The 17,124-nt window shown below is 32.2% G+C and overlaps 4 protein-coding genes and 1 non-coding gene across 7 annotated transcripts; all 5 read left to right on the forward strand.

Annotated features, from left to right (window-relative positions):
• Nucleotides 1-112: 112 nt before the first annotated feature.
• AT4G11390 (Cysteine/Histidine-rich C1 domain family protein) lies at nt 113-2,864 on the forward strand (the record flags this gene model as incomplete). Of its 2 annotated transcripts, NM_001340707.1 has the most annotated exons (5): nt 180-1,487; nt 1,931-1,993; nt 2,121-2,186; nt 2,276-2,371; nt 2,559-2,864. In NM_001340707.1, the coding sequence occupies 5 exons, from the start codon at nt 180-182 to the stop codon at nt 2,664-2,666; spliced, it is 1,641 nt and encodes a 546-aa protein (NP_001327993.1). The 2 variants fall into 2 exon arrangements, with proteins under 2 accessions (NP_192878.1, NP_001327993.1); NM_117210.2 differs by lacking the exon at nt 2,276-2,371 and having other exon boundaries at nt 113-1,487; nt 2,559-2,666.
• A 1,742-nt stretch (nt 2,865-4,606) lies between these two features.
• AT4G11393 (Defensin-like (DEFL) family protein) lies at nt 4,607-5,251 on the forward strand. Its single transcript, NM_001036541.2, has 2 exons — nt 4,607-4,724; nt 4,837-5,251. Exons 1-2 carry the CDS (start codon nt 4,658-4,660, stop codon nt 5,004-5,006), a joined length of 237 nt encoding a protein of 78 aa, NP_001031618.1. The 5' UTR covers nt 4,607-4,657; the 3' UTR covers nt 5,007-5,251.
• Nucleotides 5,252-10,586: 5,335 nt separating this feature from the next.
• On the forward strand, nt 10,587-12,936 carry AT4G11400 (ARID/BRIGHT DNA-binding, ELM2 domain and myb-like DNA-binding domain-containing protein). 2 transcript variants are annotated; one of them, NM_001340708.1, is made up of 3 exons: nt 10,587-10,808; nt 10,939-11,862; nt 11,964-12,936. In NM_001340708.1, the coding sequence occupies exons 2-3, from the start codon at nt 11,005-11,007 to the stop codon at nt 12,825-12,827; spliced, it is 1,722 nt and encodes a 573-aa protein (NP_001319902.1). In that variant the 5' UTR covers nt 10,587-10,808; nt 10,939-11,004; the 3' UTR covers nt 12,828-12,936. The 2 variants fall into 2 exon arrangements, with proteins under 2 accessions (NP_001319902.1, NP_192879.1); NM_117211.2 differs by lacking the exon at nt 10,587-10,808 and having other exon boundaries at nt 10,898-11,862; nt 11,964-12,904.
• Nucleotides 12,937-14,036: 1,100 nt separating this feature from the next.
• Nucleotides 14,037-14,436, forward strand: AT4G11402 (uncharacterized protein). The gene has a single exon (NM_001340709.1). It carries the CDS (start codon nt 14,051-14,053, stop codon nt 14,258-14,260), a length of 210 nt encoding a protein of 69 aa, NP_001329934.1. The 5' UTR covers nt 14,037-14,050; the 3' UTR covers nt 14,261-14,436.
• A 2,578-nt stretch (nt 14,437-17,014) lies between these two features.
• AT4G11405 lies at nt 17,015-17,086 on the forward strand. The gene has a single exon. It is a non-coding gene; the product is annotated as a tRNA-Thr (tRNA).
• The last annotated feature ends 38 nt before the right edge of the window (nt 17,087-17,124 follow it).

Genomic DNA, 17,124 nt, shown 5'->3' on the forward strand with positions numbered 1-17,124 from the left:
GGAATTCGCCAGACACAAAAAACCTGTTAGAGGTAAACCACTCTCACCACCCTTTACACCCTCTTAAGCTCCACATAGGTCAACCACCAGACTATTCTGATGGTAAATGTCGTCTTTGCGCACAAAAGATTAAAGAGAAATTGTTTTATCATTGTTCCGCTTGTAACTTCAGCTTGGATATGGATTGTCTTTTAAACCCACCACCACAGTCTATTTTGGATTTGAAAGCTCATGCTCACCAACTCATCTTTCGCCCAAGACTTGATTCTTTTACATGTAATGCTTGTGGGTTAAATGGAGATCGAAGCCCTTACATATGTGTTCAATGTGATTTCATGATACATCAAGAGTGTTTTTCCCTTCCACGCCTCATAAACATCAATCGGCATGATCATCGTGTTGCTCGCACATCTGTTCTTGGTGTTGTGAATTCTGTATGTGGAGTTTGTCACCAAAAGGTGGATTGGACCTGGGGCGGGTATTCTTGCCAGAGGTGTCCTCAATATGTCATTCATTCGAAATGTGCTACTAGAAATGATGTGTGGAACGGGAAAGAACTCGAAGGAGTCCCTGAAGAGATAGAAGATATAAAGCCATACGTGGTAATATATGGCAACATAATACAACATTTCAGCCACAAAGAGCACTACCTTAGATTCCATGTTAATGGCTTTTTCCGGGATGGAAACAAGCGGTGCAGTGCTTGCACCTACCCCATTGGTCTCCAATCCTTCTATGAATGTATTGATTGTGATTTTATGCTTCACCAAAACTGTGCTGAATTTCCTCGAAAGAAATGGCATATGCTACACAATGATCGACTTACATTAGTTACAAGCGTAGCCGAATTCTTTTGGTGTATAGCTTGTAGAAGAATGTCCAATGGTTTCAAGTACCAGTGTGGGTATGGGGTGTTAGATGTTCTGTGCTGTTCAGTTTCGGAGCCGTTTGTCCATCCAAGCCACCCTGATCATCCTTTGTATTACATTCGACAAGTGAAATATAGACAATGCTATGGTTGCAACGGTCGAACGTATAATGTGCTGACGTGCATTGAAAGTTGTTGTGGATTTGTCTTATGCTTCTGTTGTGCCACATTACCACAAGTGGTAATGCATAGAGTAGACGATCATCCTCTCTCACTATGCTATGGCGAAAAGGCAAGTGGCAAATACTGGTGTGACATTTGTGAGAAAGAATTGAATCCAAGTACATGGTTCTACACATCTAAAGATCACCGAGCTAGTTTGCATACAAAGTGCGTGTTAGGAGACTTTGCAGGGCTCATGCCAAGAAGCACAATAAAGTATGGCAGCAGATCATATGAGGTGGTGCTCAATAATAGTGTATCTCGTCCATTTTGCAGGGTGTGTGAGTCGCATTGCATGTACCCTATCAGCTTGAAGATGCTTGGAACCTCTGATCCATATATTTGCTCTTTAAACTGCCAAAAGCGTCTCAACTCTCTGGACAACTTGACGAAAAAGGTGATGATAGATCGTTAAACTTTCATTTTAGAATACAATTATTCTTCAATAAAAGGTTTATTTCACTATGAGTTGCTCTCCTTAATGTATCACTAGAAATTTTAATGGCATGATTTCAACCTTCATATGATAAGTTATCTAGAACGTACATTTGGAATAAGATTTTGTAAAGTCTTCAAAGATTTTGAACATGTCCACCCACTGAATTTTAAGGTTACAGACTTGTTATGTTACATATTGTTTTTTGGTAGAACTTGTTATGTTAGTATGTTACACATATGTAGAGACATATTATCTTCCCTTTTTTCTTAATTTCATTTCCTTAATTTCACTTGCATATATGTCATATCAGATCTCTTATGAATGTTGTTACCATAGTAAGCAAATATTAGTGAGTATAAACGACTAAAGAGTGAGTCTTTTTTTTTTTTACTGGGATTCAGCTGGAGGCTCTATATGTTTTGAAAACAACAAAGAAGGAGTCTGATGATGACGATCGAACGCAGGTATTTTCATTTCACTGGCATATGTGTCATTCAGAGCTCTTATGAATGTTGTTGCTCTGTTTCATAGTAAGCAAATATTAGTGAGTATAAACGACTAAAGAGTGAGTTTTTTTCTTCTGGGATTCAGCTGCAGGCTCTATTACTTGCCGAGGAAACAGCAAAGAAGGAGCCTGATTATGCGGATCGAATGCAGGTATTCTAATTTCTGAACATTGAAATTAGTTTGTTGGATTGCAATTAGGGAATGTCTATGACTATGTCGTGTGTATGTTCTGGATGCAGTTGCATTTTGTGCCTTTAGTAAGCTGCTCGATATGCAAACGTTTGGAAGTTGTCGTGAACGATATCAGCCAAACTGGGCATGGAGATCGCTATAAGGTTTTTCTTCTTTTCCTTAATAAGCAAGATAAATACAATTAACTAAACGGACATAAGAAAGAGATGGTACTAGTGTGTATATATAAGCCATGGACATCTTATAGATTGTAACATCATGATCTTCTTCTCTTAGGGGGGAAATAAATAAATCCTAATAATCACATTTTGATTTTGTTTCTGCATCTAGCTGGTGTGTATGTACTGTAAATATTGCTGCTATGCCTCAACGAATAAGGTACTAACTCTGAAAAGACACATATATGGAGGATTTGAAGACCAACGACTCGAACCCTGACAACAATCCTGAAGCCTCCAAGAAACAAGAGTAAAGGGGTTCCAACTTTTAACTTTATGTTTAGAGTTACGAGTCTGAATTCGTCGAACTTGGTTTCACATTTAAAAGTTGATTAACCTTATGACAACAAAAATAAGACTTTGGTCATGGGCATATATCAATTGTCTCTCTCTCTTATAGAACTTATTTTGATGCACCATCTTTATCAATCATTGTCTTTTTGTCTTTGCAACATTCATATCTCTAAGTTTGTCGACCATACATTACCTAAGATTCCATGTTAATGGTCTTATCTCAGAGGAAAACAATTAAACAAGCGTTGCAGTGCTTGCACCCACTCCATTCATCTCCAATCATTCTATGGATGTATCGATTGTGATTTTATTCTTCACCAAAACTGCGCTGAATCTCCTAGAAAGAAATGGCATTTTCTACATAATGAACGTCTTACTTTAGTTACAAGCAAGGATGATTACTTTCACTGCACTGCATGTGATAGACTCTTTTCCAATGGTTTCAAATACCAGTAAGGGGATATGAAGTTAGATGTAATGTGCGGTTCAATTTTTGAACCGTTTGTCGATCCAAGCCATCCCTATCATGAATCAATGATGCTATCGGTGGACAAGGCCGGAAACTCGAGAAAATTATGAATAATATACTGAAATAAAACATGAAAATTGCTTTACTTACACTATTTTTTTGTTCTTAAAACCTAATATTAGCTTCTTATTTTTTTCCAATTTATATTTTGTTGGTTGTCCGTGTCTCAAAACAAGTGCATTTTGGTACTAAATTTTCAGAATTTGGAAATTACCAATAATAAATTATGTGGGATATTAAATAATTAGAGAAATAAAATGTAATACTTTAAAAAACTATTCGTCAAAGTGCGCCGTAGAGGATACAAATGCAAAAAGTCAATAGAAGATGCATGATGTAGTAAAAATGTGGACATAACATACCAAAAAAAAAAAATGTTGACATGATTGACATTTAAAATTTTATTTTAAAAGAGGCACGCAGACAATAAATAAAATAAACTTTTAAGAGAACCTCGCAGCTGCACAAAGAAATGTTGATTAGTTTTTTTTATATAAAAAATTATTGTAAATTAGCTAGAGAATAAGTTCATTACAGATATAAATTAAAAAGATTTCTGAAGATGTGGGTTTTAGATAAATCAAATTAAATTTAAACGAAATTGTATATGTATATACATGTTTCCCAAATGTGAACTGCAAAACTAGTGAGGGGCATGAACTAATTATAAGACAACGAACAAGTAAAAAAATTTGTAATTATAAATCTCTTACCAAAAGTATATGAATGGCACATTTCATGATGAACATGGTAGTATGGTACTTATGGAAAACAAATCACTAGAGAACTTGAATGTTTTATATTTCAGCATTATTGTTAAACACACAGATGAATCAAATTAAGTCCGGTGTATATTTCAGCATATTATAATATGATTTAGCAAAAACTAAATTTGAGATTTCAAAGAGAAAGGGGAATCATAGTATACGCGGTTTGGCATATATCGAAACGATGCCATGTTTTAGGTCTATTAATTCAAAAATTTGGTGAGTGAAATATGCGAAGACTACACTCAACACTCATCCTGGAAGGATTAGTTAGGTGGTATTCGTAAAACTTTGGATCACCTCTGATGATCTGAGAACAAGAAGCTGAGAAAAATTAAAGTTATTACATGGTTGATACTAAAGTATATAAAAAATATATATATATAGTAGATATTAATATAGATATCTAAAAACAATTTGGATGGACATATATGTCGACATGCAAAATTAACGTGGCGAGGAGTTTATTGAGTAAGCTTGGTTCTACACTTCTACTTCCTCATTAGCAAAAAAGTCAACAATACTTTACGTATATAAATACTCTCTTCTTCTAGTTATAAGCTGTGACCAAAACAGTTTTAAATACATATTTTCTCTTTTGAATTGTAAGAAGAACAACATATGGCAAAGACTCAAAACTTTGTTTGCTTCACCGCCGTCTTGCTCATCCTCATTTTGGTCTCGACCGGTAATTTGGTCGAATAAGTCTTTTCATTCTATCCATATCTAAATGTCATCATATATATTGGTATATACATACGTTTTTCCCTAATGCTAATAATTGTTCAATTTTGATATAGAGATACCAATGATTGAGGGAAAAACATGTAAGCTTTTTAGAGGAGAATGTCCCGTGGATCCGTGCGAACCTGAAAAATGTGATGAGTGTTGCAAGGCAACGTTTGGGAAACAAATTTGTGGAAAATGCGAACAAGAGAGCACTGAATTACATTGTCATTGTCGCCGCTAAGCACTTGATCATAATCTTTGACAAACAAGCCTCTTATGTACTAAATGAGAAATGATGCGACTTTAACTCATTTCTTGTTATCTTTGTTTTTCTTTTTATTTTGGTGTGTTGATTTTGATTCATTTCGTGTGGTATTTCCCTTTTTTTGTTTTTCCATTGTGTGTAAACGTATAACGTATTCATATTGCGTGCTCCATAATAATTATGTACGTTCAATATGATTTTATTGGATGTGTGTTTGAGAATAAACTTAAACGAATAATCATTATTTGCGAAAAAACAAATAATAATAATAAACAGAAAACAAAAGTTGATCATGTTTTATTAGTTCATAAGTTTTTTAGTTGCGCAAGAAGTGTTCTTGTAAAACACTAGTTGATGAAATGTATATACTAAATTCTCCCTAATACACTATACATATAGTAACATATCCATTCCACTATATCATATATAGTGTTACTTGTCAACACTAATATATTTATGGTTTTCGAGTTTACACGCATATTAATTTTAGAAAGAAGGAAGGTTTCACAGTAATAAAAATGAAGTAATTATCTATTTTTGTAAACTAAACTTCAGTAATTGTTCATTTATGCAAATCTTTTTTCTCTATCATGCATGTAATCGGAAGCAGATACTTAAAAACGATCTAAAATAAACGTAGAAAGTGGGTAACGTGTGTTCGATACAAGTTATGTATATATATATTGTAAGAGAAGAATTTACAGTTAACATCATGACGTTCAAAATCAAAGTTTTAGACTATCATCTTCATTTACAATATACTTTTTGATCAAAACCATATTTGAAAACAAAATATTGTTTGAAACAACACATTCACTAAAATATTAAGCAACTTAATAAAAATAAACATCATAACGTTCAAAATCAAAGGTTTAGACTATCATCTTCATTTTCATTTTCATAATCAGTTCCATCTGATCTAGGTTACGTTTGTAGTGATTAGAAAAAAAACCGTGCATAACGTTATTCACGTTTGTAGTTAACAGATATTTTCATCAAATTAAATATTTTTTTAAGTGTTTCGCAATTATTTCTTTATTACATTTTAAGTAAAATGCAAGATTTTGTCGCGTTTCCGTGATACAATTGGAAATTTCTAAAGTATTTCCAAATAAGTTTTTTATATAAGAAACATTTTATGCAACTAATATTTTTATAATTGTTTTTGCTTTAAATGCGTACTAATTTTGGAAAGAAAGATAGTTTCACATGAATTAAAATGGAATACTAAAAACCCCGTCTTAACCGTAAAAGACGGTTTAAAATATATAGACGGTTCACGAATTATATTTTTAAACTGCTTGTACGTATTCGTTTTTAATTCCATGCAAGATATAGTAAAGAAATTTGGTATACATGAACTATTTTAAAATTTTGGTTTCAGAAATAGATAGTTTAAAACTTCATATATGATTTTTGATCGCAAGCAAAAGAATTATTTTGTTAACAATCATATTTCTGAAAGTTTTAAACTATCTATTTCTGAAACCAAAATTTAAAAACAGTTCATTTATACCAAATTTATTTCTTTCCTCTATCTTGCATGGAATAAAAAAGGGATATGTACAAGCAATTAAAAAATATAAACTGGGAACCGTGTATATATATATATATATATATTTGGGTAATATTAGAAACTAACTATAGAATTGAAAAGAATAAAGTAACTAACCATTGTCAGTTTTTCTATGGATAAATAACTATATAACGGCATAAGAAAATACAAAACTATCCTTGCAAGTTGAACCAAAAGCAAGCTTATGTAGATATATTTGATGTTTTTTAGTAAATCGCATGAAACATGTTAAAATAGCACGATATTTATAAAAACGATGATATTTTATAACGTACATTTTACACAAATAGCATGTTATATAAACAAATATCGTTTCGTTTGAAAAGTTGAACCATGAGCAAGCTTACACGAAGATAAAATAATAGATTTGAGAAAGTTTTAACATTTAAATCATGTTTTTAGAAGAAATTACATGTGATTTTAATAAATAATGTGTTATATGAAAAAGTAGCATGTTGAGAGAGAGAGATTTCTAGTTATCACGTGTAATTCGAAAAAGTAGCGTGGTATAAAAGAAAATAACATACAATTTAAAAAGAAAACATAACGACGGAGATTCCAAGAAATAATCAAAATCAAATAAAAAAATGACAAATCTTCTGCAAATTGAAGGAGAGATGATCTATCAATATAAATAACGTTTGGCAGCCTAGATTTATCGAAAAAGAGATCAGGTGGTTGTGATGGTGGAAGATGTGGTAGTTGTGGTGGTGGAAGAAAGAAAGATGAGATGATTCTAAGTGTTTTATATGATTTTGAAAAATAGCATGTAATATATATATATAATACGAAAATGGGTAAAAAGGTAATTGCAAGTGAAGAAAGAGAGTGTGCTCTGACACCATGGCTATTTTGTTAGTTCTTTTACAATCCATAGTCATCTAGTGCATATTCTCTATATTAAACCGTCTTTTATGTTTAAAAGAGTTTTTTTAAGTATTTCATTTTAACTAATGTGAAACTCTCCTTCTTTCCAAAATTAGACCACCTTCTTCATTTTTATTTGCTATTTTCTTCATCTACGTAACTATCGTCAACGGCATCCGTATTCTCTGTTAGAACATGAAATAAAATAAATAAGATTTACGCTTCTTGACTACAAACTTATTGAGTTACTTTTTTAGCAAAAAAAATCTCTTTACTCATCTAAAAACACAACACCCGATTGAAACATATCTTAACCTCAGAAGAGACTAATTCTACATCTTTTATACCTTTACTTTCTCCAGGATCAAAAAATTCAATACAATCACGTGTATCCAGCATCAACGATTCATAAACATAACTCGAAAACCACTTACTTAGATCGTTCTATCTAGGTTACGTTTGTGCCGATTTGGAAACAAATTTAATGATTGATATTCATCCAGCTAAAGTAAAGAGATTCTGTTACAAAATACAAACTATACTTATTTTTTAAAATTATTTATCAACTACGATTCCAAATAAAATTCAAGAATCTGTAATTTCAGGTTTGAAAATAAGCCTTGAGGAATCGACATTGTATATGGTTGGGTTAAGAGATATAGACAAGGAGGAAATTCTAAACTCTTTTCCTTTTGAATCTGTTTGTCTTCCCATCCGTTATCTTAGTTTCCCGCTGCTAACTAGGAAATGACGAGGAATGACTACACTCCACTTCTAAATACAAAGAAGGCTAAGGTCGCGTGGAGTTGACGTTTGTACAACAAAAGCTGAAGGTGGTCTAGGCTTGCGATCATTAAAGGAAGCGAAAATAAGGTTAGTTATCTAAAACTGTTCATTTGGAGAATACTGTCAGCCAATTCTCTTTGGATACAATGGTTGCGGCTCTATGTACTACGAAAGGGTTCTTCTTTATCAATTCAAGAGACTTCAACACTACGTTCGTGGATGGATGTGGAAAAAGCTTCTCAAATATTGTGGTTTAGCTTCTGATTTTGTGAGGTATAAGGTGCAAAATGGAAAGAGCATTTTATTTTGGTATGATAATTGGTTTCCACTTGATCAATTAATTGAGATCACCGGTTAGAGAGGTTGTATAGACATGGGGCTTGGCATTCGAGCTACGGTGCCTGAAGCGTTAGCGTCCCATAGACGAGCGTCATAGGACTACTCACTTAAATCGACTGGAGATCGACAATGCTAGAAGAATTTTGCCATAAAGGGCTGCTAGAAATTGAAGATATAGTGCTTTGGAAAGAAAAAAGGAGATCAGTTTAAAGTAGATTTTAGCACAAAGGGAACTTGAGAGACAACACGCATGTCAAAGCCAAAGATGGAATGATACAAAGGTTTTATAGTTTTCACACGCCACGCCTAAATACTCTTTCTTCGCTTGGCTTGTAATACACAATCATTTATCGACGGGAGATAGAATGTTACGCTTGAATGTCGGTGTAAACTCTTGGAAACTCGAAACCACTTGTTCTGCATGTGTCGCTATTCAATGGAGGTATTGTTTGGACTCACTACCAAGCTCCTTTCCACGCGATTCACAACAGTTTGGCATCATGTCCTCAAGCTCCTCATGGATAATTCCTTGGGACATATGATCGACTATTTCTAATGAGGTATACGTTTCAGCTTTCAATTCATTTGTTGTGGGAAGAAAAAAACAGCAGAAGACATGGTGAAACTCCAATTCCATCAAACAAACTAGTCCAACGACTAGATAAGCAAATTCATAACATGATATCGTCTATTCAAGAGCAAGGAGATAGAAGATATGAAAGATGTATGACGACTTGGTTTGCATCAAGATAAAAATGACGTTTTAAGTAAACTCTTTGTGTAAATGTATCTTAAAATCATCTAAACAACTATTGCACTTGTTGTAAAATATTTTTTTTTTGAATAAATTTTACATTTTATACTTTCAAAAAAAAGTTTCATAAAATTACTTTCTACATCTTTCCCGTGTTTCCAATTTTCCACAAAGCATTCTTGAAGCTCTTTCGAAACATAAAACAGATTTCGAACAGAGTTTCTAAGAGCAAACAAAATACATATGCTTATTTCCGTTACACATTTTCTTTGGGGCATAAATCTAATAACCTTTAAACATTTACAACCAAATCAAAACTATATCTAAAAGAAATAGAAGAATAAATAGTTGGAAAACACAAATTCAACACATAAATATTAAATAACTTGTTTAGACCACCATCTTCATTCTCATTTTTATCAATTCCATATAAATCACGTTTTTGTAATTAGAAGAAAAAAACATGAATGACTGCTATTCATCAAACTACAGTAAATAGATTCTTAAGTTATAAAATACCAAATCAAATTCAAGATTCCGTAGTGTTTCAGAAATGAAAATCGAATACTTTATGTAGTGTGTCCAAATTACGTTTGATAAAAAATTGGATCTCGGACTAAGTTTTCATGACTAAAATACATATATCTAGCCTTATTACTGTACACATTTTCTTTGGGGGTAAGGATCTAGTAACCTCAAAACATTTTCTCAAGAAGATGAATTATTTCTACAAAATTACAAAATATTTATTTCCTACTAATACATATGCCTTTGCATTAATGGATATTTGACTAAGTTGTAAAAGAGTGATTTTCTTTTTTTATGTTTCAAAGCTGTTTTATTTGAAAAATAAAGTTTAAACTTTAAAATTCAATGTTTCATTAGAAGGACAACTAATATTTAGCTTAATTTAGTTGGCTGGATACTAATTCTTATCCCCTTTACAACCCAAATCCTAAATATTGACCAAAATAATACCAAAAAATGGGATTTACACATAATTACATGATAAGAAAGTTGAAAACATTAAATAATTTTCAACCCTCAAAACATAGAAAAAAATCTTGTCCATTTTATATACAATTTCCTACTTGATACCATTTTGAGAAACCCTAGATTAAGCAATCTCAATCTCAATCACCACCACTCGACCTCTATATAAACATAAACCTAGCAATGTATTTTTATCATATCTCAGATTAAGTTTTCTCTTTTATCTTTTTATAACCCAAATCTTAATATTAACCCCAGATTAAGATTTGTTACAAAACCAAATAAACAAAAACAGACAATGGTTCAAGTGCTTGCATGTCTTTTCCATTGATCTCAAAAAAAAATTGTGCCTTTTTGTCAGTATTTATTTTGTCACTTCTGTAACAACAATGGCGGAGTTTAAACCCATAAGGTGGCTTCTTTAAAAACATATCCTTTTCGCGTCTGCAACAGAAATCTCCAGGTAAAACCAATTGAGCAACAACAATTCGATAAAAAAATCAGACTTTAAAAATCCAACCTTTAGGCTAATCCATGTTTGTTTGTTTGACCCATTTCTTGAAATTAACTCTAATTGTATTTGTTTGGCTTAGGTTATTGAAAGAAGAGACCTTTCTTGATTAGAGCAATGAAATTGAGGTAAAGGGTTTAATGGCAGGATGGGAAGTTTTAATGATACTTCATGTTCATATGTTGATGTTGAGATTAAGTATGTTGATGAATGTGAGGAGAGGTTAAGGAGATTGTTTGATCAAGCTTTGTTGGTTTTTCTTGAGGAAGAGGGTAGTATAAAGCCTCTCCCTGCAGTTATAGGTGATGGCAAAAATGTTGATTTGTTTAAGCTGTTTGTATTGGTGAGGGAGAGGGAAGGGTTTGATACTGTGTCTAGGAAAAGGTTGTGGGAAGTAGTGGCTGAGAAGTTAGGCTTTGATTGTTCACTGGTTCCTTCTTTGATATTGATTTACTTGAAGTATTTGAACCGGATGGAGAAATGGGCGGTGGAGGAATCTAGGATTGTGAATTGGGATAATAAGGATAGTGAAAAGAAAGGGTGTTATAGTGGTATGTTGCATGAGTTAGGGAATGGTTTTAAGAGTTTGTTGGACAATGGGAAGTGTCAGAAACGTAACAGAGCTGTTGCGTTTGGTTGTAACCATATGGAAGAGTCGTGTTCAGAGTTTGATAGGTCTAGGAAGAGGTTTAGAGAGAGTGATGATGATGATAAAGGAGTAGGACTGTCTAGTGTTGTTATTAGGGAGGAGACTGTTGTATGTGCTGTGGAAGAAGGTTTGTCGGATTTTTCCTTGGAGAAGCGAGACGATTTACCGGGAATGTTGAAGTGGCTGGCTTTGGTTGCAACATCTCCTCATGATCCTGCCATTGGAGTTATACCGCATAGTTCAAAATGGAAGCAGTATAACGGTAACAAGTGTTGGCTCCAAGTGGCTAGAGCAAAAAACTCTTTGCTGGTTCAAAGAGACAATGCTGAACTCAGATATAGATATCATCCATTTCGGGTAATGCCTTGAGAACAGCTTTATTATAATCTTTCTTTCTATCTAAGTATGCTTTCTTTTTCTACCTGTGAGACAGTTTAACTCATGGTAAACTCATGCAGGGTCACCAAAATATACATCATCCGTCTATGTATGAAGATGATCGAAAGTCGATAGGGAGGTTAAGATACAGCATAAGACCTCCAAATTTATCCAAACACTGTTCGAGCTCGTGTTGCAATGGAAGCAGTTTGGTCTCTCTATCTAAATCAAGATCTACCAAATGCAGAAAACTGACGATCATTGCTTCTGAGAGAGCAGGCCTTACTGCAGGAACATCTAGAGCCAGAAAGCGAAACAAAGCAGAGATCCCGAGAAGGTGTATTAAAGTAGGACATCAACACCAAGCCCAAGTGGATGAATGGACAGAGTCCGGTGTAGATAGCGATAGTAAATGGTTAGGAACCCGTATATGGCCGCCAGAAAATAGTGAAGCTTTAGATCAGACGCTTGGAAATGATTTAGTTGGAAAAGGAAGGCCAGATTCTTGCAGCTGTGAGCTCTCTGGTTTTGTGGAATGCACTAGGTTGCACATTGCAGAGAAGAGAATGGAACTGAAACGTGAGCTCGGCGATGACTTTTTCCATTGGAGATTCAATCAAATGGGAGAAGAAGTGTGTCTAAGATGGACAGAAGAAGAAGAGAAGAGGTTTAAAGACATGATCATCGCGGATCCTCAATCTTTCTGGACAAATGCGGCAAAAAATTTCCCAAAGAAGAAGAGAGAGGAGCTTGTGAGTTACTACTTCAACGTCTTCTTGATTAACAGAAGACGGTATCAGAACCGTGTGACTCCAAAAAGTATAGACAGTGATGACGAAGGAGCGTTTGGTAGTGTTGGTGGCAGTTTTGGTCGTGATGCTGTTACTTCGTCTGGTTCAGATGTTATGATCTGTGCTCAGAATCGTCAGTGTGAGGACTACTGAGTGAAGAAGCAGAAGATTGTAACAAAAGGAAAATGTGTTGTATAAGGTTTAACTCAAAAAACTTCTTTGGAAGATAGAAGTATAGGAGTTTCAGTTTGTAGCTTTTTTCTTTTGTAAACTTTTGGAATTTTTAAAAGTTCCAAAAAAGTTAAATTTTTTAATACTACATTTCTTTCTTTATTAAACTTTGAAAAAGTTAACTTTTAGTAGATTTCTTTATTTTACACTCCTAATTTCTAAGAGTCACATACATCCGAGAAGAAAAGAAAAAGAGTCAAAGTACATTTTAATTTAATTTCTATCTCTTTTTCCAAAATATTCTCCATCGTAATAAATTAGTTGTTGCACGAAACTTTGTCCTTTTTTTTTCTGAAAATAATGGGATTTTTTTTGGTAAAAGAGTAAAAAATGTTCTTTCACAAAGATGAATTTTCTAGAAAAAAATTTTGTCCCTTAAAAATAAAAGTTTTATATTTTCAATGCAAATTTTAAAACTGTTTACCTGTTTTACCCTTATTAAATAATTAGATATATTTATTATTATTTTTAAACTATATTTAAAGGTTAAAATTGATATTATATATTATTTGTTAAAGAATGTGAAATTTTAAAAAAAATCATCTCAGTGGTATGGAGAAAATAGTTTTTATCTGTAAAAGACAAAAGCAGAAACTGAAAAGATATTTAATTCATTAGTAGTAGTTCTAGGGTCGGAGTCTCACCCTATCCAAATGTTATCTTCTTATGATTTTCGAAATAACCATTTGGATATATGCTCTATGTTGCAATATGTAAGATATTTAAGGTTGTCTTCCTCTTCTTCTTCTCTACAAGTCAAAGCTACCTTACTTGTTGGTTTGGTAACTTTGGTTTAATTCATATGTGACTTTGTGCTACCCATCAGTCATGGTTTCATTTCTCTGGCTTCATCCGACGTTCGTTTTCAAGACTCTCCAAACTCGTTAATCTACGTACCTAAGATTATACATGCTTTGAATTTAAGTTTTTAAGAGGTAAAGTCAGATAATTAAATGAAACAGCATTAAAACAACGTCTAAATTTCTTCAGTCAATAGAATTAACCCAATACATTAAATATGCATTAACTTACATCGAAAACACAAACAAGAAAAACCCTATAAAAATAGGCATGGTTATGGCCTATCGTATGAAATCAAGTCCCGAATGTTTTATCGATAAAACTCAATTTTTTTTTTTAAAGTTATGGAGATGAAGACGCTTCTCAAAGTTATGTTCTTCTTGTTCTCTTACTTAAGTACGTTTTCATTGGCAATGGTACCATATCGTGGTTGTGACGTTATTGGAGTAGATTTGGGAGATGGATCGGGCAATTACGGGAAGGGAGTGTCCAAGGGTTTTTTGTCGGGTCGTAAGTTAGTTTCTGGTCCGAGTCGTAGTTCTTGTGGTCACTAACCGTCAGTAAAGTAAGTTTAGTAATAATAAGAACTTTATTATGTTAGTTCTCTTCATGATTATTATTATGTCTCTGCTGCCTTTAGACCTATGAATATTGTAATGAGTTTTAACGATGTGCTTAATGAAATGAATGGCTTGCAACTTTTGTTGAATGTTTTTATTTGTAGTTTGAACCTTAAATCCTTGAGAAACTCAAAGGGTTGTCACTGCCTCTAATTATCCTTAATAATTTTTCATTTTATATGACATCTCTCTTAAAATCCTAGGTTAGAGACTCGCATTGTGCAGCGTGGAGGAACATTTGTTAAATTTTTCATGCAGTATTTTACATATTTGTGATATGATATAAAATAAATACCTTTTTGATAAAAAAAAATTAGATGATGTTGATATATGGTGTATATATAGTATGATATAATACTATATATATATATATATCATACTATATATATATGTATATTTTTTATAACAATGTTTTTTATTCTATTATCGATAGTTGGGTTTGATACTAATATCCGCGTCTTCACTCCATATGTATCACACCAACCACAAAGAAAGAATACTCTTGGTTTTTACATCGAGAATAGATAAGAATCGGGTATCAGTGCCAATTTTTCGTTAACCACCAATCTTGTTAACCTCATCGTTGCTCATATATTACATGATCCCTAAACAACTAGATTAGTACATTACCAATAGTACTTGATGATAATAAAAAAAGACAACTATATAATTATATAAAACAATGTACATCTGTAATATTTAATCGGTAAGTTTTCTTTTTTTGGGGTGTAATGTAAAGATTTATATCAAATATAAAAAGTTTACATTTAACAATGAAACCCAAAAAACACACTTATGACTTTAAGATCACAACACACCTATATCGCTAACTTCAAAACGGAAACCCTACATCTCTTTCTATATTCTAAATAAGTCTTTCTCCAAGCAAAGTTTTTTTTTTGTTTTTTTATCATTTAACACTTGTTGTGATCAGTGAGAAGTGTTCCGGTAATCACTTTTGAGGAAAATAATGAGTAGGAAAGTCATGTTCCTCATTGTTCCTTAATTTGTTTTTACCATTTTACAAGAAATTTTTGTTCCATTTTCAGACATGTGGGTCCTGACATTTTTCCTCATCATTCCTCACACGAAAAGAATGGTAGAACAGAATGGTTCCTCCCCAAAATTGTAGAGGAACTAAGAGGAACAAAAAAATAAAATTCGTTTTTATTAATGAAATAATTTAAAAATAGCTTTTATGATAATATTTATATTTCTATATATAAGTATTTTCCATATTTTTAGTATATATTGGTATATATTTTTTTTTAATCAAACTTTCAATTTAAAGAATGTTATGAAGTTATTATAAATTAGTATAAATAAATGTTTTAAAGTGAAATTATTTTAAATTTGTAATATAATTTAATTTTGCACTATAAATAAATCAATGTTTTGAAGAGATATTTATAATATATTTTATTTTAAATTTATAAAGAACTTTAATTTTAAATGAAATTAATAAACAAAATTCAATAAATGATCTTTTAGTAATTATTATGTTAAATATTAATTCAACTTTTTGGTTACCATTTACCATAATCATTTGGTTCAATTCCTATGTTACTCTTGGTTTCTACTTATGACTATTTTCTGTTTTTCTTGTTCCTTTTCATTCATATTTCTATTGTTCCTTTTTTGGTCACCAATGGAAGTTTTTTTTTTTTTTGTATAGTTTATCTATCAGGAAATCTAGGAGACTAGGATTGTACTTTCATTTGTATTAGATGAGTACCCGCACGTAGTGCGGGTTTATGTATTACTATTTACAAATTGTTTTATATAATGTCTGTTCATATAAAGTATAGTTGAATGCATCGGTTTTGAAACATAAATATGATTTGTAATTGTTTTTGAAAAGTTCAACTATATTAGTTCATCTGAAAAACGAATGTGTTTGAGTTGTTTTTATTGTTGTTCTAGATTCTCAGTTTTTTTTCATATATATATCCTTGTTTTTTTTGTTATATGTTTAGATTGTGAGACGGTGAAATTTTATTTCTTACACTAAAAAATATAACATGTCTTTATTAACCATGTCTCTGCATATTTAATCTAATCATATTCAATTTGATGTTTTTGGAAAGTTTAGTTAAGTTCTTGTCATAATCTTATATCTTACGTATTAGTTATAAGGATAGTTCCTCAAACATCTTTCAAATTACTTGTTTTCTTAGCCTAAATTTCAAAAAACTTAGATATATTTAATTTGCATATTCATTTAGTTTCTTTCATAATAAACGTCTAATTTTTAGGCAAGGAATATGTGTAGCATGTTTGGATTTTATGATCACTTTAGCCACTAATGGATCTCAAAATTAAAAAGAATATATTGAATTGAAAAAATGTAGAAAGAATGATGGATTAAGTTCTGACTAATTATACCCTCATATTTTACTTGTTATGTTGAATTAATTACTAATTATGTATTAGTTATTTTATGAAGTCTATGTGGCAAACTTCATGTGCTGATGTGTCAAGTTGTGGGAGAGAGTTAGCGTTCTTTCATATATATGATTTGGGTTTATCCGACAAAAAACTATTCCGAAAATAGTGTAATCTCAATAGAACCTTCCTTAACCAACCTCCAAATGTATAATGCGTCTACTGACCGTTAGATTAAATACAAATTCCGCGAAGGATAATCATTTTTGTATTAATAAAAGTAAATTGATTTCTTATCAAATGGCCCGTATAGCTCAGTGGTAGAGCGTCAGTCTTGTAAACTGAAGGTCCGTAGTTCGATCCTGCGTGTGGGCACTTTTTGTCATTTTGTACAAAAAAATTACTCTTGAGCC

Source organism: Arabidopsis thaliana, chromosome 4 (genome assembly GCF_000001735.4).
Source record: "Arabidopsis thaliana chromosome 4, partial sequence".
Taxonomy (NCBI): Eukaryota; Viridiplantae; Streptophyta; class Magnoliopsida; order Brassicales; family Brassicaceae; genus Arabidopsis; species Arabidopsis thaliana.